This window comes from Natator depressus, chromosome 3 (assembly GCF_965152275.1).
Source record: "Natator depressus isolate rNatDep1 chromosome 3, rNatDep2.hap1, whole genome shotgun sequence".
Classification (NCBI taxonomy): Eukaryota; Metazoa; Chordata; order Testudines; family Cheloniidae; genus Natator; species Natator depressus.
The window spans coordinates 90,131,888-90,153,352 of NC_134236.1; the positions used below are offsets into that span (position 1 = coordinate 90,131,888).

Sequence of the window (21,465 nt, forward strand, 5' to 3'; positions counted from 1 at the left end):
CGAAAGCTTATGCTCAAATAAATTGGTTACTCTCTAAGGTGCCACAAGTCCTCCTTTTCTTTTTGCTAATACAGACTAACACGTCTGCTGCTCTGAAACCTATCATTTGAATAGTTTTACTGTTGAGTTTTTTAATTCAGACATACTCTGGGAATTTGAGTCACATTACTCAATGTAATGTGTTTTTATTCAGACATTTTGAACTCTTTTCACATTTCTAAGAACTACCCTGTTTTGTAATCTTTCACTAGCAGTCAGCCCTCAGTTCAAAGGTTGGAAGAGATTAAAAGAAAAAAAACCCACCCCCATAAAACTCCAATCAGGTTGCACACCAGCTGTAAAAAAAGTATTCGCCTGTTTCTAGGAGTGAGTATCAGTCTTGTGTATTCAAGTGGAAGGCAGGAGTGTGGGCTTGTGTCTTGGAGCAGCAGAAATAGAGCAGAGAAGGTAAATATTATTTTATTATATATTACTAAAACATCTCCATCAGTAAATCTGTGAATGAATTAAATATCTTATGAGCTTCAGCAGTGAACTGTATGCAGTGGAAATATTTTCCATCGCTGTTCTTTGGCCATAAGCTGAGTGGCATGGGAATCTGATCCTCAAATGCTTTTTTTGGTGTGGTTATCCAACAAAGAAGTCACAACACCAGTGTGTGTTAAAGAGTTGACTGGTGAAAGTAAATGTAATCTGAGCCATCGTTTGTTTTACAGTATCAGCATGACGATGGAGCTTTCAACTGGCAATGGGTAGTTCCTGCTGTGTCAGCAGAGGTGGGTGGAAAAGTTAAGGGAGAAATGGGTTTGTGTAGGAGTACAACTGTTGCACCTGGCTGGCCTGATGCCATTCTACACATCAGTGCTGGAATATGAGATTTGTAGAAAAGTTATAACTCCTGTACTCCTGCATATGAGTGACCACCCTAGACCAGCCCTTTTGCAGCGTCCATCAAGCTGAAAACTTCTGTAGAGCTTGTAGTGCAGCCTGAAGGGTAAAAGGAAGCGTTATTAAACCTTAGCGTTATTGTTGGGCTGTATAATTATGAACTTTTCTTTGTTATAACTGGTTCACATGGAATAAATAAGGTCCCTAAAAGAGGAAGGGGATTACTTTCAAACAACTGGTTTATAACATAAAAAAGGTCATTTTGTTTCCATGTAAAGGCTGTAACTAACTGTTTTAATAGATAAGTGAGTGTATGTTACTAATCATTGAACCTTTAAGCAGTGAAAGTACATGTTGGGATGGCTGCCATGTGTTTTAAATCGGCAACCATGTCGTAGATGTGTCAGCCATCCTTAACGCTGTAATGCTTGCAGTCAGGAGCACAGTACATAACAATATTCAAATGCCCCATGGCAGAAAGAGGAAAAAGAAAACCCTCAGGAGCTGAGTATCTTAAACGAAAGGCTGAGAAGGAAAAAGACCAAGCAAAACAGCAGGGATCCTTCCTGAAATATCTTCTCTTTAATCCAAATAAAAATGGAAGCAGTTCACAGCATCCAGATGAAGGAATTTTACTTGGAGAGGAGGTTAGCTCACATCCACGTGGAAGCAGTTTGGAACATCAAGATGAAGGTACATTACTTCGAGATGAGGGAAGCTCACATCCACAAAAAAGCAGTTTGGAAACTCAAGCTGATGGAAACTTACTTCTAGATGAAGACAGCTCACAGCATCAGACTGATATGGAAGTGGAGAATATTTATTCACCTTCAGAGACTGTCATAAATATAAAGGGAAGGGTAAACCCCTTTAAAATCCCTCCTGGCCAGAGGAAAAATCCTCTCGCCTATAAAGGGTTAAGAAGCTAAAGGTAACCTCGCTGGCACCTGACCAAAATGACCAATGAGGAGACAAGATACTTTCAAAAGCTGGGAGGAGGGAGAGAAACAAAGGGTCTGTGTGTCTGTTGGTATGCTGCTTTGCCGGGGATAGAAGAGGAATGGAGTCTTAGAACTTTTAGTAAGTAATCTAGCTAGGTATGTGTTAGATTATGATTTCTTTAAATGGCTGAGAAAAGAATTGTGCTGAATAGAATGACTATTTCTGTCTGTGTGTCTTTTTTGTAACTTAAGGTTTTGCCTAGAGGGATTCTCTATGTTTTGAATCTAATTACCCTGTAAGGTACCTACCATCCTGATTTTACAGAGGTGATTCCTTTACTTCTATTTACTTCTATTTCTATTAAAAGTCTTCTTGTAAGAAAATGGAATGCTTTTTCATTGTTCTCAGATCCAAGGGTTTGGGTCTGTGGTCACCTGTGCAAATTGGTGAGGATTTTTACCAAACCTTTCCCAGGAAGTGGGGTGCAAGGGTTGGGAGGATTCTGGGGGGAAAGACGTGTCCAAACTACGTTTCCCAGTAAACCCAGTTAGAGTTTGGTGGTGGCAGTGGTTATTCCAAGGACAAAAGATAAAATTAATTTGTACCTTGGGGAAGTTTTAACCTAAGCTGGTAAAAGTAAGCTTAGGAGGTTTTCATGCAGGTCCCCACATCTGTACCCTAGAGTTCAGAGTGGGGGAGGAACCTTGACAGAGACACATGCAGAAATTGAAGTAAATGAAGTAGAAGGAAGAAAGGATGAGGAAGTTACAAACAAGTTACAGTATGGGGACCCAGTTTCATGGCCCAGATGTGACGAGAGTGTGTGAGAAATTTTCACGGAACATGGACCCGAACAAGTTCACCAATTTTCCTCCCCTAAGGATGGAAATAAAAGAAAATTCTCTGCTCAGCATTACAAGAGGAAACTCATTAATGGGGAAGAAATTCATCGATACTGGTTACAATATTCAGTGTTGAAGGACTCTGTGTTTTGCTTTTGCTGCAAGTTGTTTAGAAATCAAGTAATTGGTACATCACCTACTGAATATGGTTCGAAAAACTGGAAAAACAGATCTTCAATTCTCTCTTCCCATGAAAGAAGTACAGAACACCTGGAATGTTTTCAAAATTGGAAAGAACTTGAATTACGATTGAAAAAAAGAAAAACTATCGATGAAGAAAATGTACGTGTGATCAAGGAAAAAGAAGAATATTAGCAACAAATATTAGAGCGTCTGATTGCTTTAGTGAGAGTTCTCAGTGTGCAAAATTTAGCATTCCGCGGCCACAGTAGAAATGAAAAATTTTACACTCCAGGTAACGGAAACTTTTTAAAATTTGTCGAATAACTAGCTTTCTTTGATCTAGTCATGAAGGAGCATCTACGTAAAATAACTGATCATGAAACACAGGTTCATTACTTAGGAAAAAATATGCAGAATGAACTGATTCAAATCCTAGCAAATGCCATTAAAAAGAAAATTGTAGAAGCTGCCCACTCGGCAAAATACTTTTCAATAATACTGGACTGTACACCAGATGTGAGTCATGTTGAACAAATGACGATGATCATTCGTTTTGTGGATATGGAAAAGTCTGCAGATGAAGATAATGTTGAAGTGCTCATAAAGGAACATTTTTTGGGTTTTGTACCACTGAAGGAGATGACTGGATGACTGAAACTATTGAAACATGTCATAATCTATTGAAAACTTACGTGGTCAACACTATGATAATGGGAGTAATATGAAGGGTAAAGACAACGGTGTGCAAAGGAGAATGATGGAAATCAATCCTAGGGCCTTTTTCGTTCCTTGCAGTGCGCACTCTCTGAATTTGGTTGTCAATGATGCTGCTAGATGATGTTTGGAGGCAGGCAGTTTCTTTGACCTGGTGCAACGTGGTTATGTGTTTTTCTCAGGCTCAACACGCCATTGGGAGATTCTGACTTGCCATGTACATTCTGTAACTCTGAAACCACTTAGTCAGACAAGATGGGAGAGTCGCATTGATGCTGTGAAGGCCCTTTGCTATGAACTTGGAAACATTTATGATACCCTAATTGAAATTTCTGATTATACTACCTTTACTGGATCATCTGGCAATATGGCACATTCAGACGCAGAAGCTCTTCCAAATGGCCTTTCCAAGTTCAAATTTGTGACTGCACTCATTTTGTGGTGTAACATCCTTTTTGAGATTAACCTCACTAGTAAGCAGCTTCAGAAAAAGAACTTGAACATACATTTTGCTATTCAAAAACTGCAGCAAACTAAAAATATTCTGGAGGAATTCAGAAGTGATGAAGGATTTGAAAGAACACTAGTAGATTCTCTCGAGCTTGCTGAAGAAATAGACTTTCTGACAGAATTTGAACCAGAGCCAGTTCACATTTGGCAAAAGAAACAGCAGTTTTTGTATGAAGGAGGAGACACACTCATTCAGAACCCAAAACAAAGGTTCAAAGTGAATTTCTACTTTGCAGTCTTTGATGCTGCTATTCACTTGGTTGATGAAAGATTTCAATGGATACAGCAGCTAGAGTCAGTATTTGGCTTTCTATACAACATCCACAGCTTGCAAAAGAAAACAGCAAAACAGATAAGAGAATTTTGTATAAAACTGGAGTCGGCATTGACTCATGAAAATTCAAAAGACATCGATGCTACAGATTTGTGTAGTGAGCGTCAGGCTTTTTCAAGACGACTTAAGAAACATTCCACTCCTGAAGAAGTACTAAGTTTGTTTGTGCAAATAAACTCTCAGACAGTTTTCCAAACATTTTTATAGCTTTATACATTCTTTTAACTTTGCCAGTTTCCGTAGCTAGTGGGGAACGTAGCTTTTCAAAGTTAAAATTGATAAAAACATATTTGTGTTCAACAATGGTGCAAGAGAGACTTGTTGGACTTGCCACAATGTCAATAGAGCATGAAATAGCTGGAAAACTGGATCTAAAAGAACTAGTGACTGAATTTTCAAAACTTAAAGCAAGAAAAGTCATGTTTTAAGAGCACAGATTGTTTTTTATTTGGAGCGTTTTGTAAATACAGGTTAACGTTCATTGCAGAGTTTTCTTATTTCTTTCTATATTGGATGTGGTGGTAATGGCAGTTAAAACAGGATAGTGTAATGGATGATTTTGGATTTGTAATAATAAAAATTATAATTAACATTTTAATAAATTTTTATTTGAAATCGGACTGAAATATCATCTAGCTGTCACGTACAAATCTATTCTGAAAATTTTGTGTCTCTATTTTATCCGATCTCAGAAACATTGGTTGGCCAGATGGATGGACTCAGAAACTGAATAAGTAAGCTTCTGTTTAAAACAAAAAAACAGAGTAAAAGTAAAGAGTAAAAAAGGGGCAAAATGTTTCCCAGTTTACCAAAAATGTCAGCCTAGATCTGTCCTTGGCGTTTGAGGGTAGGGGCGCCGATTGCATGGTTCACCTTGGGCACCAGTTTCTGGTAGCTAGTCTAGGGCCATCCCTGGATACAGTAAAAGCTTTGTTATTGACCTGTTAGGGGAATGGGGGGTCCCGGTAAGTCAAATTCTGCTAAACTAAGAGGGAGGGAGCTTGTGTGTAGGAGGGAGCTCAGGGCTGGGGGTTGAGGTGTAGGAGGAAGTGTTCTCCTTCCCTGAAACTTTCATCCTCCTCAACAGCACAGAGGCTGTCAGACCAGAGTTGGGACCATTCTACTATGTCACAGAAAGTCTCATCTGTATATCACTCTGTCTCCCTTAGTTTCTCCAGCTCAGCCACCCTGGTCTCCAGAGTCCATACACGGTCTCTGAGGTCCAGGAGTTCCTTGCACTGAATGCACACATATGCCACCTGCCCATAGGGGACGTAATCATATGTGCTGCATTGGGTGCAATAAATTGGGCAGCCCCCACTCTGTTGCTGGGTTTCTGCCTGCATTCTCTTTTTATTCCTGCAGCTTGTTCCTTTGTTGTTGTTTTGTTTTTATTGGGGGTATGTGTGTGTGTGTTTTGGCTTAAGCGTAAGGAAGTTTAAGCAATGTTACATGTATGTAGCCCCCCCTAACGCTCCCCTTCACAACAACTCCCTTGCAAAACTCCCCTGTTTGTTAGCTCCTCTGGTAGCTTAGGAGCGGGCTTTTTAAAGTACTGCTCTTCCTGAGTAGCCTCTCCCACAGTGCTGTCCAACCCTTTCCCCCAGTTGGGCTTTACTCTTAATTAACCCTGGCCCTCCCTCTTACAGATGACACCAGGTAACCTAATGGACTTCTCAGGCCCTCGTCAACTCTCTCAGGGCTGGTGTGGGGTGCCCACCCCATCACAGTCAAACAGGAGATTGGATGATTTCTCATTGGATGATGAGAAGGGACACAACTCATCTCATGGTTGGACATTTCAACTCATTGCCAGAAGTACAGGCAGAGGTGAAAGTAAGCCTGTATGGTCCAGTACGGCATACCAGCAAGAGCCCGTACACAGCGGACTGTACCAGCAGGGGGAAGCTTCCCCCGGCCAGCAATTTAAAAGGGCCCTGGGCTTTTGGCAGCGGCCGGTGCCCCTGACTCTTTAAATTGCTGCCAGAGACCCACTGTCTGAGCCCTAGGGTAGCGGTGGCAATTTAAAGGGTACGGGGATTTAAAGGCCCCGCCCCTTCTGTCTGAGAACCCGTCCTTTCTGGTTGAGCACCCCTCTGCCCCCCTCCCCTTCCCCGTTCAGGACCCCAGCCATGCATACCAGTAAGACCCTTAAGTTACTTTCACCCCTGAGTACAGGTCACTTTCGGATTGGGCTGCATCACCTTTGCCAAGAAGAAGAACCAGGTCACTCCATCCAACAGCAAATGTATAAAATACCCAGCGTTGTTCAACTTGTTGCTCCTTCAAGTTGAAACAGCTGGATCAGAGAGACTGTGAGCAGGACTGTCATCTCCTGGCCAATGACTGCACCTCCTGCTTGGTCACAACTAAAGGCATGTCAACACTACAAACTGATGTCGATATGCAGCCACCATAGTAACTATTGCGGTTTTTTATGTCCCCACTATACTCCTTCTCTCTGTGGGGCACGTCCTTACCAGGAGTGTTCGTAGTCACTTAAGAGGGGCAGTGTGGAGGTCTGAGAGCACAAGGCTCTTAGCTCCAGAGGGAGCTCCCTGCTGGGAACCCATCTGCCACCACAGTTCAGATCCCCACTCCCAGGCCAGCTGCTTCCTGGGCTCCCAGCTCCCTGCTCCAAGCCCGGCTGCTGCCTAGACTCCTTGCTCCTCGCTGGCTGCCATCTGGGGAATAAGGAGCCGGGAGCCCAGGGAGCAGAGCACCGAGGGCCCAGACAGCAGCTGGGCTCCCAGTGTGGAGTCAGGAGCCTGGGTGGCAGCCTGGCCAGGAGCAGGAAGTCGGGAGCCCGGGTGGCAGCCTGGCTCAGTGTGGGGAGCAGGGAACCTAGGCAGCAGCCTGGTTCAGAGCGGGGAGCCCAGGCGACAGCTGGGCTCCTGCTGAAGCCCCACACCTGACGTGGGGTGACAACCTAAGTTGTGAGCTGGGCGTTGGATTTACCGCAAGGAGCCTACCAGCCTTTCTTGTCAAAGCTGTCAGATTGACAAGAATGACAGCCAACAGCAGATGTAAGGAACACAGTGCTACACAGACTCTGCATCGCCCTAGCGACACCACCATAAGCCCTGCGCCTCTCCTGGAGGTGGAGTTATGAGGTCAGTGTAGTAGGGCACTTACGCTGGTGGGAGCAAGGCTGTCGTCTGTACACTGACAGAATTAGTTTGCCATACGCTCATAGGCGCCAATTCCGTGGGTGCTCTGGGGCTGGAGTATCCATGGAAAAAAATATAGCAGGTGCTCAGCACCCACCGGCAGCCCCCGATCAGCTCCTCCCCATCCCCCGCCAACCCTCCTGCCTGCTGTGGATCAGCTGTTCAGTGGCGTGCAGCAGGCACTGGGGGAGGAGTAGAGGTGGTACGGGGGTGGAGCAAGAGGCCGGGCGAGGGTTTGGGAGAAAGGGTGGCGTGGGGGTCGAGCACCCCCTGGGAACTCAGGATGTCAGGCCTCTTCATAAGCCGCCTTACATGGAGCCTAACTCTGTCATGTAGGCCAGGCCTAAGTCATGTCACTGACCTTGCATGTGCAATTACTCTTATTGAGCCTTGTATGCTGTCTAATGACACTAACAAGGGCTTTTTCCCCACACACCAACTCGTCTTTGTTAGTTGTATACCACAAAAAAGACATCTTTTATTGGAAAGTCTTAAAGAGAGAGACCTGGGTATCAATTCACTTATTCTGATAAACTATGAGGTGAAATCCTCTAGACGGTCATTTTACACCAATTTCATTGTCTCTCTACTCTCTGTTGGAAGGACGTAGCCAATGTGCTCCACTGGCACGTATGTGGCATGATGTCACTGATTGACAGGTTAGGGACCTTATAAAATATAATGGCCAAAAATAAAATTATCAAAGAAAACTCTTGAGAGGAAAGAAATTTCCTCTCCCTCCCTCCAATTTTCCTGAACTTATGTTCCTAGACAAGAAGGGACTGGGAGAAACATATTGAACAGGGAAATATGAGAGAGAGAATCAGAAATAATAAGATGGTGTGAACAAAATTCCAGACACAAAATTAACTGGAGTGCAGCCTTGTTCCTCTGGTTGTGCACAAGGACTAAGTCATCGCTCATAGAAAGCACTGAACTCCGTGGTGAGCTCCTTGAGTAGCTCGAACTTTAAGTGCCCATTGACATGGATTCTCTGGCGTTAGATAATTCATGAAAGCAATATTGGTGCCTGACAATACCAGACACTTTGTACAAGTAAAGAACCCAAAGACAACATATTACACAGCACTTTTACCTGCCAAAGATATTCTGTTCTCATGCCAGTCCCTAAAAGTGCCATTTCTATGCTGTCATTCAGTTTGCTGTTTTTCTTAATATACATTTTGCTATCAAAAAGGGATCTGTTTTGTTTATGTTGTCCTGAAAGTTTTGTCCTGAAGGATAGATAACACTAAAATAAAAAGGATATAAAATTATATTTTCTAACCTGCAGATTCTTGACATATGAGTGAAACGGAGTTAACAATGGAGCCATCAGAAGAATTTTTGTTCAAACATAAAGGAATTTATTTCCAACCACACCTTGCTACACCTGAATACATAGATTCACTGGAGGATTTTGAAATCAGAGACAGTGATGTATTTGTAGTTACTTATCCAAAATCAGGTAAGACTGATTGCTTGATTCCCTTTAGGAAAATCATATCTGATTTTTGTCTGAAACCTTTATTGACCCTCCCCGCCTCTTCCGCCAAGCTTATTGACCACCATTATGACCTATTTTTGGTGGTAGCAGTGTAAAATCTATTAACTGCCAATAGTTTATTGGAGACATTATCTCAGTTTCATCCCTATGTTTAAGCAATGGCAGAAGGTTAAAGCTTCAGAGGTAATCTGCAAAGTATATTTGAACTGGGCAAATATTGCCCAAAGGTATGCACAAATATGTATTACAATAAACTGCATCTATTTCTTTCTGTAGTCGACCAATATTTTTATTCTCCTTTGTGTGTAAACATTTATGTCAGCAATATTTTGGAAACAATAAGTTCATGGAAAGGGAAGGTGGTGTGAGTGCTCAGACTAATGAATTTAGACACAAATACAAAACCTCAGACTCCCCTGAGACAGCTATCTTCTAAACACCCCCGCCGCCCCAGATTGATCCCAGGCCTGTCACAGAGTATTCAAGGTGAACTACCAACTACCTGTACTCAGGTGATCAGCATTTTTGTTCTCAGACTTTGCAGTGATCTATTTTCTTCAAACAAGAATAGCACCTCTTCCAGCCTATGAGGTTTGAGAATTACTTGCAGCTGAAGAGTTATAATATAGCAGAACCAACTCCTCTGTGAGGAGCTCAGAGAGAAGGACTCTTTACCCCATTGGATACTAAACATTGTAACACAGCTTTTGGCATGTCCAGTTCTGGTCACTAAAGTACCCTTGGCCCTTCTTAGTAGAGAATTCCTTGTATCGCTGACAGGTCATGTAACATGCACAGACAGGACAGACCAGTGTGAGCCTTCTGCATGAGCCCTAAAGTAGCACTGATGCTCTTCCACTGCGGGAGTGGAATAGGGGAACTTAAAAACTCTCAGAACAACAGTATACAGGGTGCTTTGGATAGGGCCAGTGAATCCACTGGTTATTACTGGAATGGACAGTCGTGCTGCAGCACTGAGGCTACATCAGAGGGAGAAAAACTGTGTGTCGTAATCACCGTTTCCATGGGGAACCTGAATAACCTAGGTAAAAATATTTGAAGATTTAGTTATTGACCAGCACATAGATAGATACAGGATTTTTTATACTAAAATGTACAAAAATATAATGCCATTTGGATTCCCATCCCTGCTGCATTAATGGATTCCCTTTAAGACAAATTTTTGTACTTCATTTATAAAGTAAAATGAGACACAGCTTTGACGAGATTGTGATTATGGCAGATTATTACGTGACATTACAAATCAAATTAGCATCAAAGCTGTTTCAAAGAAGGCTATTTTCTTTCCCAGGGACTGTGTGGACTCAGAATATTTTGAGCTTGATTTATCATGAAGGCCATCGAGATGGAACAGAAAATATGGAAATAATAGACAGAGTCCCATGGCTGGAGTATAACATACATAATATCGATAATGTCCATCGTCCATCACCTCGTCTCTTTGCTACTCACCTGCCTTACTATTTAGTTCCAAGAGATCTGAGGAACAGAAGAGCAAAAGTAGGTGATACTGTTTTTATAATTTAATTAACATTATCCAGAAAAACTTGTAGCTTTCACGAATAAATCAGTCTAAATCCTCTGGGCCAGACTGTCTGCCCTCCCCACAATCACCCTTCCAAAAGCAAATTTCCCCTGCATGGAGATGGGGCTCACTTCCTCCAAAGCCCCATTCCATGTCCTTAGACCTAGCCAAAGGGGGGAAAACAAGTTCAATCAAGACCTCAGGACTTCAGTGTCCAGTTTCAGTGGAGATCCCATTTTTCATGGAACTGCTGTGCTTGACCTCTGGGCCAAGAAACGGAGCTGCTTCTTCCTCATCATGACAGCTCACCCTAAAAGGGGCATTATTGATGGGTTAGGATCATTACAGTCTGCATTTTATATTGTACATTACAGTGGTTTTGTTGTGATGTATGTAGCTATGGAACTGTATGCTCTTATGTTATCCATGTAATTGTAGAGAAAGTGTGAGAACTCCCTTGTGGGAGCGATGCCAATCTCTTACACTGCTACCTGGATCTCCCATGAAAGGTGGCATGTGCCGTGCACCCACTTCCCCATGAGACTCCCTTCACAATCACCCTTGCAGCTTCCTTCTCTCTGTTGCAGTAACACCTATAATAAGACGAGCAGATGCACGGTGCAGAGCTTGCACCACATGAGCTCCATCACTGCAACCTCTCAATCCATAGGAACCTTCCTCCTGATTGGCTTTTTAGCTCAGCCCCGTTTCCCATGCAGAAAGACTCCCTAAAGTTACAGGGACGGTAAAAGTAAATGGAACAAGAACATCTCCTAAGCTGCACAGAGCACAATTTTAACTACAGACATTGGGAAATCTAGTATTGCTTATGTATATTTTACAGGGCTTATGAAGGTTTTCACAATTTTAAGACCATGTTGATGGTGCAGGGAGTTTTTCTCTTCATGGCTTCTGGCTGGCTGTTCTTCCGGTGCACCACCATATGGCTCAGCTGTCTGTGTGGTTTTCCAGAAAGTGTGTGTGTGTGGGGGGGGGGTGGTGAGAAAACCTGGATTAGTGCTGGAAATGACCCACCTTGATTATCATGCGCATTATAAAGAGAGGTTTCAAAGAGGGATGGGCTATTACCAGCAGGAGAGTGAGTTTGTATGTGTGTCTGTGTGTGTGGGGGGGGGGGGGGAAGAGTGAGAAAACCTTGATTTGTGTTGGAAATGGCCTTCCTTGCTGATCACTTGATGATCACTTTAGATAAGCTGTTAGCAGCAGGACAGTGGGGTGGGAGGAAGTTTTGTTTCATGGTCTCTGTGTGTATATAATGTCTTCTGCAGTTTCCACGATATGCTATGCATCCGATGAAGTGAGCTGTAGCTCACGAAAGCTCATGCTCAAATAAACTGGTTAGTCTCTAAGGTGCCACAAGTACTCCTTTTCTTTTTTCTTTTTTCAGAAATTCTCAGAAATTCTCAGCTCCAAATTGTTGGAGAAATTGGTTGTGCTGTTCAACAATGCATTTTAGCATTGCTTTTTAAACATTGTATCCATTATAATTCTCTAAAAATATCTCCAGCTGCAATTTTTTTTGAAAGAGCAGTAAATTCATGCTTACTAGGATTCTAGTTGAAGTTTTCACTGAAATACTTTAGTAATATACCAAACACAATACACACAAATAGATATCTGTTTCTCACTTAACTGTGTTTGTATTAAAAAGGAACTCAAAATCAAATGTATTTATTCAAGTTTACATTCTTTTCAGATAGTACACTGCAACTGCACTCCCTGTTAATTTTTGTGCTGCTTATTGTCACATTTCCCATGATTTTTAAATGGTTTTGCTCCTCTCTTGCTGTGTGAAAGACCCATATAAATAACTGGACATAACTTGAAGACCTGATTCTAAGTACACTTACTCATGTGCATAACCTTACAACAGTGAGTAATCCCCTTGAGGTCAAGGGTATTATCATATGTAGACAGTTATGCATGTGTATGACGGTCTTTACAATTAAGGCAGCGCAATAACGCCACTGAATGTACAGGAAATGCTGGCAAAGACACAAAAAATCCCATTCATTTAAAGCAGGATAAACTACTTACTAAAGTACTTATTCTAGCCCTTTTCAGATATAATGATTTTAATGTTACTTGCAGCAATAGCAATTTTATAAAATCACCGATTTGTAGGTTAATGGTGTCCCTTTAATCTACCTGAGACTGTCACTCTTTTTACCTTGCAGGTTATTTATGTAGCCAGAAATCCAAAGGACGTTGTGGTTTCCTATTTTCATTTTTCCAGCCTTTCAGTCCTACTTGAGACAATACCAGATTTTAATATTTTTCTGGAGAGGTTTTTAGCTGGGAAAGGTAAGGTTTCATTTACTGCTAAAAGGCCAAACCCTGCTCACTGACCACAGCCTGAGTAACCTATGTGAGTGGTTTCAGAGTATCAGCCGTGTTAGTCTGTATCCACAAAAAAAAAAAGGAGTACTTGTGGCACCTTAGAGACTAACAAATTTATTTGAGCATAAGCTTTCGTGAGCTACAGCTCACTTATGCTCAGATAAATTTGTTAGTCTCTAAGGTGCCACAAGTACTCCTTTTCTTCTATCTGAGTGGGTAAATTACTTAGACGGTGGAGCTGCTCAAAATCCTGGCCCCCACCTCACAACCTGGGGTCTAAGGTTGCAATAAATGCAGTATCATTCACAGCTCACAATAGAGATTTTGTGCAAAGGTAGTCCAGGGGGGCTGCATAGGCACATGCATTGCACCAATAAAGTGCAAGGAGCCTCGTGTATCTCAGCTGGATGGTCACTCTGAAACGTATGAAGATTTCAACACATTTCAACTCCACTTAGACACTCAAATAACACCGGGGAGGAGATGAGGATGAGCGCTATACAGAGAACACACAGAAGTAGTTTTCTACAATTAATTTTCTGGTTTAGTAGTTTTCCACAATTATTATGCCTATTCCGCAATCCCAAACCACTATTTCTACCTTCCAAAGAGCCAAAAGACTCAGCTGTAACCTATCTAGCTCCTGGCATCTCTCTTAATATATCTGACAATGCAACATTCTCACTAAGGCAGCTTATGGCACACTGAAAATTTCAGTACATAGTAAAATATATTCTACACATTCTTCTATTATGGGAATTAGTATGACTATCTGATCTGCACAGGAGCTTTTGGGCCTGAATCCAGCCTCTTCTGCCCTAAGCTTTCAATCCACTGCCTCTTTTGTCCTGTTTAGAATCACACTACAGATGATTTTCCCTACAACAGAGAGTAGTGTGACTCCTCTCCAGTTATTGCCGTCAGTGAGATCACCCTTTTTAGGTACTCTGCCAACGATTCCATGTTTTCACTTGTCAGGAGGGGTCTCTTCTCCCCAGAACTTGGTACCGTTCTGTCAGTTTTATTAGGGTAGTGGGGTCCAGTTCTTTTCGCTTTTCTGCTGTCATTTGATCATCTCCTGCCATTTTGTTGTTTTTCAGCTCCTTAATTGCAGCCTGTATTGCTGACATCTCTGTTGCATCAGTGTTAATGCCAAGTAGTTTAGGTTCACATGTTTCATCAATATCTGGGGCTGAGTCTGTTGACGACTTGTCTGACATGCTCTGCCCATGTGTCTTTCTGTTACACCTCAGTTATAAGCCTTTTTTCATCTTGGCTTTTTATTGGCCCATTTCCTGTATTGAAATGTCCGCACTTCTCACTGCTTTGTCTGCTTTCTTGTACTTTCCCTTTGCTTCTTCTAATATTTCATTTGTCTTAGCATTCAGGAGTTTTCCTTTCAGTGCTTTTCTTTCCTTGTTGAGATGAGAGGTCTCTTGGCTTATTCAGTCCTTGCTCTGTGTGTGTGCTGATACCAGGCTGTGACTGCTGCAGCTTGAATCACGTTGTCTCAGAGCACTGTGCATTTTTCTTCAGGTCCAATCTCTAGCTCACCTTCCTCTGCCTCTGTCAGCACCCCAAATCTGTTCCATAGTTCACGCTGGAATTTCTCAGAGCACATTTTTGTTTTCAGTTTTAGATTATTGATTTCTTTACCGCTTTCTGTTTAACGTTGGTCTTTCTCAGTTTTAATTTCAGTTTGGCAATGCAAAGGTTTTGGTTGCTGTTGTCATCTGTGGCTTGTGTGCCCTTGCATCTTGGACAGATGAGCTGAATCTCCAACTCATGCAGATGCAATTGTTTTCCTTTTTTGTTTTGCCATCTGTCAAATTCCATGGTTCCTTGTGTATGTCTCTAGAAGGGAACAGGGTGCTTGCAGGAACTAAGTCATACACCAAGCACAATTCAGTGAATTCCAGGAATCCTCCATCATTGATATCATTGACTTTCAAAAGGTATTTGACAGCCAGCATGGGCATGCATTGCGGAATATTCTTCAGTCCTGCGAAATTCCCTCTAAATCCATCAACACCATACCAGCCATGTACAGAGATGCAAGGTTGCTCTATCAGAGTGAACAACCTGACAAGAGAGTGGTTCATTGTGGACACTTATGTGAAACAGGGCCACATTTTATTTTTGCTCTTGTTTGGCATTGCCATAGAAAGGATAATGAAGAAGTGTGTTAGTAACAGAAAACCTGGTACCCAGATGGCAAAAGCTTAGAAGACCTAGACTGAGACACTACTGAGCAATACCCTGGAAAAGCTACAAAGAAAGAAAGACAACCTGGCAAAACCTGCAGGTCAAACAGGGCTCAGAATCACTTACAGACATCCTTGAAACTCAGATGTCAAGCGGTAATTTCATATTAGAAGGCAAATACATCAAGAAAGTGGAACAATCCATCAGCCTGGGCAGTACCATTCTAGTCAACAGGAACATCAAGAATAATGTGACAATAAGGTTAAGAAAATATCCACCTCATTCACTAAACTCCACAACACACGGACATCAAAGATATACGGCAACAACGCAAAACTGAGAATTTTCAACTAACCTCTTTGTGCTAACGTATGGCATTGATAGCTAAAGATCTACTAAAATGTTCAACAGAAAATCAGATGTCTTTGAAAATAGGCGCCTACAAAGATTCTGGACGTTGGATGGAGAGACGTCATCACCAAGAAATATAACCAAGAAATCACTGGCCAGCAGCTTATTTCCACTAGAATTAGAAGGAAGGACTGGACTATATGGGGCATGCACTTCAGATGCCAACACACAGAGTCGCACATGAAGTCGTCAAGAGGAAACAAGGGTGGGAAATGAGGGTGCCCAGGAGACCTTAAAAAGAACCCTTCACAGGGAGATGAGAATGATTGATCATAACACCATCGAGTGGATGGAAGTAGTATCAAATGACAGAGAGGAATGGAAGAGATTAGTTTCACCCTGGGCATCAACACTGACATGATTATTTTGCCTCTGTATTTGGTACTGGTGTGACCACTGCTGGAATATCGTGTCCAGTTCTGATGCCCACAATTGAAGAAGGATGCAGATAAATTGGAGAGGGCTCAGAGAAGAGCCATGAGAATGATTAAGGGATTAGAAAATGTGCCTTCTAGCAAAAGATTCAAAGAGCTCAATCTGTTTATTTTAACAAAGAGAAGTTTAAGGGATGATTTGATTAGAGTCTGTAAGTACCTACATGGGGAACAATCTAGCAGAGAAAGGTATAATACAATTCAATGGCTGGCTGTTGAAGCGAGACAAATTTAAACTGGAAATAAGGCATAAATGTTTAACGGTGAGAGTAATTAACCACTGTAACAATTACCAAGGGTCATGGTAGATTCTCGATCAATGACAATTTTTAAATCAAGATTGGATGTTATTCTAAAAGATATGTTTAGGAGTTATTTGGGGGAAGTTTAATGGCCCGCGTTATACAGGAAGTCAGACTAGATGCCACAATGGTCCCTTCTGGCCAGAGAATCTATTAATCTAGGAATCTATCAATTTAATTCTAAGTTTGTGATCACTAATCCATCAAAAGCAATGGAAAATATTATCTATGGGTAAATAATCCAGGACAAAAAAGGGCAAATATGTTGTGCTGGGTGCAAGTACCATGCTATGGTGCCAGTGGATTCTAGAGGTAACAGTGCAATGTGTATTAGTTATCATGTAATGGTCTGTCTGTTTGTGGAAAAGACAAAACTTGGCCTCAGATCCCTAGATGAGAAGCTGGACTTGGCCTGTCCTTTATCTCATGTTTAAGGTGAAAGATAATCCAGAATAAGGCTGTGAATAAAAACAGGAACTGGAATTGTTATTCCAGTTACTCTGTGAGCCCAAATATCCCCCCAACAGCAGAGGGAAGAGAAGCTGAAAAACGGAAGTCTGCTCCATCGATTCTGCAGCCATGCTTGGGAGATTATTAGGATGCAAAAATGTCAATAATTGAACGGTTTTTCTGTTTGAGATCATTAACGTTTATTTCTGTAATTTTTCTCCTTCATAAGTACTGCCTGGCTCCTGGTTGGATCATGTCAGTGGCTGGTACACCCACAGGGATGACTTCAATATTCTCTTCCTCACCTATGAGGAGATGAAGAAGGTGAGACCAGTCAATCACTTTGTATCTGAAAGGTTTCAGAGTGGTAGCCATGTTAGTCTGTATCAGCAAAAAGAACGAGGAGTAGTTGTGGCACCTTAGAGACTAACAAATGTATTTGGGCATAAGCTTTCCTGGGCTAAAACCCACTTCATGAGATGCATGCAATGGAAAATACAGAAGGAAGATACATATAGAGAGAGAACATGAAAAAATGGGGTAGGGTATCTTCCTACTGTATTTTCCAATGCATGCATCTGATGAAGTGGGTTTTAGCCCACAAAAGCTTATGCCCAAATACATTTGTTAGTCTCTAAGGTGCCACCAGTACTCCTCGTTCTTTTTATATCTGAAAGAAACAGAAAATAAAATGCCTCCATTTTTCAGTGAGATTTTGCCACCTTTACCCTTTTTGAGCTGTACTTTACTCTGTGAAGAGTCTCGTTGATTTCACAGAGTAAGGTACATTGGTCTCATTGATTTCAATGTGAGTACTTGAAAAAGTACTTCTCAGTGTGAGTAAGGGTGGAAGAATCAGAACCATAGGGTGAGATGTTCAGAAGAACCATAGTAAGTTAGCCGCTTAACTCCCGTTAACGTTCAATAGCACATAGGAACCTAATTCACTTCGTCACAAGAGGTATCATTTGCTTCCCAGTGAAGAATATCTGCTGGATCTGAGTACACTTAGAAAAGATAATAATCTTGCTTTACTTCATTTCTTTTCCTGCATAGCAGGATGGCAGCTACACAACCCATCCCATGAGGCATCCTAAAGGGAAAGGAGAGGTTTTGTTACATATTAGAACATCTCAAACTGCTTTTAGAACAAAAGATGTTTTGTCAAAATGGCCTCTTTTTTTTTGCAAAACTGAAGATCTTCTTGTAATTTTTTGCGAAAAATGATATTTTATTGCAATATCTATTCAAAACTAGGTTTTTAGTAAATAAAATATTTTAAGAATTAGTTTGATGTTTTCAATTAAGATATCTATGTGAAATCTTTGAAAAGTACAGAACTCTTCAAAATTTCAATTTTTTTTAGAAACTAGTATTTTTCACTTTTCTACCAGCTCAGCTAGCTTTTGGCTCCTTAACAACTTCACCTAGCTTAGCAGAAGTCAGCTTTAAACTACTTTGAGTGTCCATACATGGGTTTGTTCTGGTTGAACTAAATCCATTTTAAACTGATTTTAATCACACTTTCTAAACAAGATCTGGAGTGTCTGAGTGCACCTCTTAGCTAAATAGGTAGAGATGCAGCAGCATCCCCTCTGCTGACTTCAGCAGGAAGCATGTTGCTAGTACCAGCAAGCCTGATTAACAAAGTGAGGAAAGACCCTTCCCATTAAGAGGTCCAAATCCTGATATATATATTCATAGATTCCAAGGCCAGAAGGGACCATTGTGATCATCTTATCTGACCTCCTGACCTCCAGACCGCAGAACTTCTCCAAAATAATTTCTAGAGCAGATCTTTTAGAAAAATATCCAATCTTGATTTAAAAGTTGTCAGTGATGGAGAATCCACCATGACCCCCTGGTATATAGTTTCAAAGGTTAATTACCCTCACTGTTAAAAATGTACACCTTATTTCCAGTCTGAAGTTGTTTAGCTTCAACTTTCAGCCTTTGGATTGTGTTATATTTTTCTTTGCTCGACTGAAGAGCCCATTAATAAAGATTGTTCCCCATGGAGGTAGTTGTAGACTGTAATCAAGTTACCTCTTAACCTTCTCTTTGTTAAATTAAAGAAGTACATAAGAACGACCATACTGGGTCAGACCACAGGTCCATCTATCCCAGCGTCCTGTCTTCTGACAGTGCCCCATGCCAGGTGCCGCAGAGGGAATGTACAGAACAGGTAATCATCAAGTGATCCATTCCCTGTCACTCATTCCCAGCTTCTGGCAAACAGAGGCTAGGGACACCGTCCCTGCCCATCCTGGCTAATAGCCATTGATACACTGAGCTCTTTGAGTCTGTCACTGGAAGGCATGTTTTCTAAAGCTTTAAACATTCTTGTGACTACTCACTGAACCCTCTCCAGTTTATCAACTACCTTCTTGAATTGTGGACTCCAGAACTGGACACAACAGGGGTCCTTCTGCTTCCAAAATAGGTTGCCACAGACAGACCAAAATACAGATAGCCAGAAAATTATGACAAACTTTGTCTTACATGGTGCTAGCAGTTGTAATCACAGTCACAGAAATGAGCCTTTTCATTCTTCATTAGGCCACGAGGATGGGTTGGCTAATGACGAAGGAATTTGCAGTGGCTTAACTTGCTACTCACCTGTCAGTTTTTAATGCTCCTTTAGCCTCTTAGAGGGAATTAAAATCTTGCTTATGAAGTAGTGTAGTAAGACTGATGGTCCCAAATAAGAAGTCAACTTTATTCTTTAGTGCTATACCCCTATGCTGAGTTTCCCTTTCTTTAAGTATCCCATTATCCTTTACTCTATCGTTTTATTCAGTTAGTTCTTTTATTTTCCTTATTTGGGAAACTGTTACTTTGAAATAATGTTCATTTCAGGATCTCAGAAGCACTGTGCTGAAAATCTGCAGATTCTTAGGAAAGCAGCTAAATGAAAAAGAGCTGGACACTGTTGTGGAAAATGCTACATTTGATAAAATGAAAACTGATCCCAGGGCAAACTATAATTCCATGGAAGGCAATCTCCTGGAACGAGGCAAAGGGCACTTTCTTCGCAAAGGTAAGGCAGAAGCAGCCAAATCTAATAAATATTTAGTCCTGCAGATCCTGGCATAGGACGTGTTGAAGCTCGCTGCCTAGGACTTCCAATCACAACTTTCTGTCCCCAGGAAACAATTGGCTGTGGGGCACTAGGACTGCTGAGTGAGGGTGTATCGCTGTGTGACAATGCATCAGGCACCATTTCTCACAGATTAAAAGAGAGCTGCACTCCTTTGCTCAATGCAATGTCTTAAATGTTTGCTGAGCAAAGTAGTGCAGCTGTCTTTTGATCTGTGAGAAAACAGTGTCCATATATTTTAAAAATGAAAATGTTCAATAAGCTCTCGTGGAGGGTAACATTCATTTTGTGCCACTTGTAAAAGGGAAGGGTCGTCTTCGAGAAATTAAAACATGTGAACATTAGAGAAAACTGAAAGCATTTCTGTCTAGTGCTTCTGGGAAACTTCACACATGGTGAGTATTGGAACTGATTTTGTCTCTACAGCTTCCAGGGGTTATTTAGAGTATGAAATTAGCCAAAGAAATAAAATCTGTGGGTCAATTCTTGTGGCTGAGAGGAGAGAGGTATTTTTCATGTTGTAGCCCTTATACAGGAGAGTCGTGAATAGATGTCTGGGGTTTGTGGTCTTCTTATACTGCTGAATAGGAGGGGGACCCAGCTAGATGGTAGTGGGCACTGTGGTATGGAAAAGGGAGAGAACCACTGCAAGCTCTTAAGTACAAGCATTGCCTGAAAAGGATGTTCAGAGAAGCTCATATTTCTCTTAATAGTAACTACTTCCTTTTCTTCTAAAATTTGCAGTGAAATAAATCAGTACAGGAAGATGATAACTGAGATGTATAAAACCACTGGTTCCTCAAACAAAATTAGTGACATTGTCTAGAAATACTGGGTCAAACTAATTGCACTGCAGTCAAAGTTATTATTTGACCCACACCTTCAGGACTGGAAATGTTCCACCAAAGCCCTAGAGAGCTACGTTCTGGGGAGATGAGAGAGGAAGGAACTGAGGAGAGAGGGAACTGCACCCAACTAGCAGCATTCACAGCCTCTTACCCGCACAAGCGATATTCAAATTATAATCAAATGTCCAAGTGGCAGCAGAGCATCTAACCACCAATGCCTCTTCTGTGTCTCCTGCCCCAGGGACCGTTGGAGACTGGAAGAACACAATGACTGTGGCACAGAGCGAAAGGTTTGACAATGTTTTTAAGGAGAAAATGAAAGACCTGTCTTCCACGTTCACCTGGGATATTAATGACGACATATAGGCTGGTTTCCAGCTGGAAAGAGGTGAAAGTGCGCTAAAGAGAATGAAAATACGTTTTGTCTCCAGTATTCATAAAAATCCATCATTCTGTGCACATTAAAGATTTTAAACCTGCAATTTTTTTCCTTCTTACACATATTTGCACATCACCATAGTACCCCAGTTCTAAGATATGAAAAGGTGTTACAGACTGTCATGTTCTGGGGTGCAATCCAGGCCAGTCACGGCTTATGTCCTGACATGACCTATAAACCTGGGTGCCTTAACTGCCCTGAGGCTATGGCTGACAGCCTGGACACCAACAGTCAGCAGACATACAGTATCCTGAGTGTCTGCTCTGCAGCCTTCGTTAA

At 41.7% G+C, this 21,465-nt stretch overlaps 1 protein-coding gene across 1 annotated transcript; it reads left to right on the forward strand.

Annotated features, from left to right (window-relative positions):
- The first annotated feature begins 337 nt into the window (after nt 1-337).
- On the forward strand, nt 338-21,223 carry LOC141983961 (amine sulfotransferase-like). The gene is made up of 7 exons (XM_074946915.1): nt 338-447; nt 8,878-9,051; nt 10,403-10,611; nt 12,835-12,961; nt 17,029-17,123; nt 19,659-19,839; nt 20,989-21,223. The coding sequence occupies exons 2-7, from the start codon at nt 8,889-8,891 to the stop codon at nt 21,111-21,113; spliced, it is 900 nt and encodes a 299-aa protein (XP_074803016.1). The 5' UTR covers nt 338-447; nt 8,878-8,888; the 3' UTR covers nt 21,114-21,223.
- Nucleotides 21,224-21,465: the final 242 nt, after the last annotated feature.

Excerpts from the sequence above, each read along its gene's own strand:
- LOC141983961 (XM_074946915.1), top strand. The coding sequence starts at position 8,889 with ATGAGTGAAACGGAGTTAACAATGGAGCCATCAGAAGAATTTTTGTTC. Across the intron at positions 10,612-12,834 it reads TGAGGAACAGAAGAGCAAAA|GTTATTTATGTAGCCAGAAA; the intron begins GTAGGTGATACT and ends TTTACCTTGCAG. Across the intron at positions 12,962-17,028 it reads GAGGTTTTTAGCTGGGAAAG|TACTGCCTGGCTCCTGGTTG; the intron begins GTAAGGTTTCAT and ends CTCCTTCATAAG.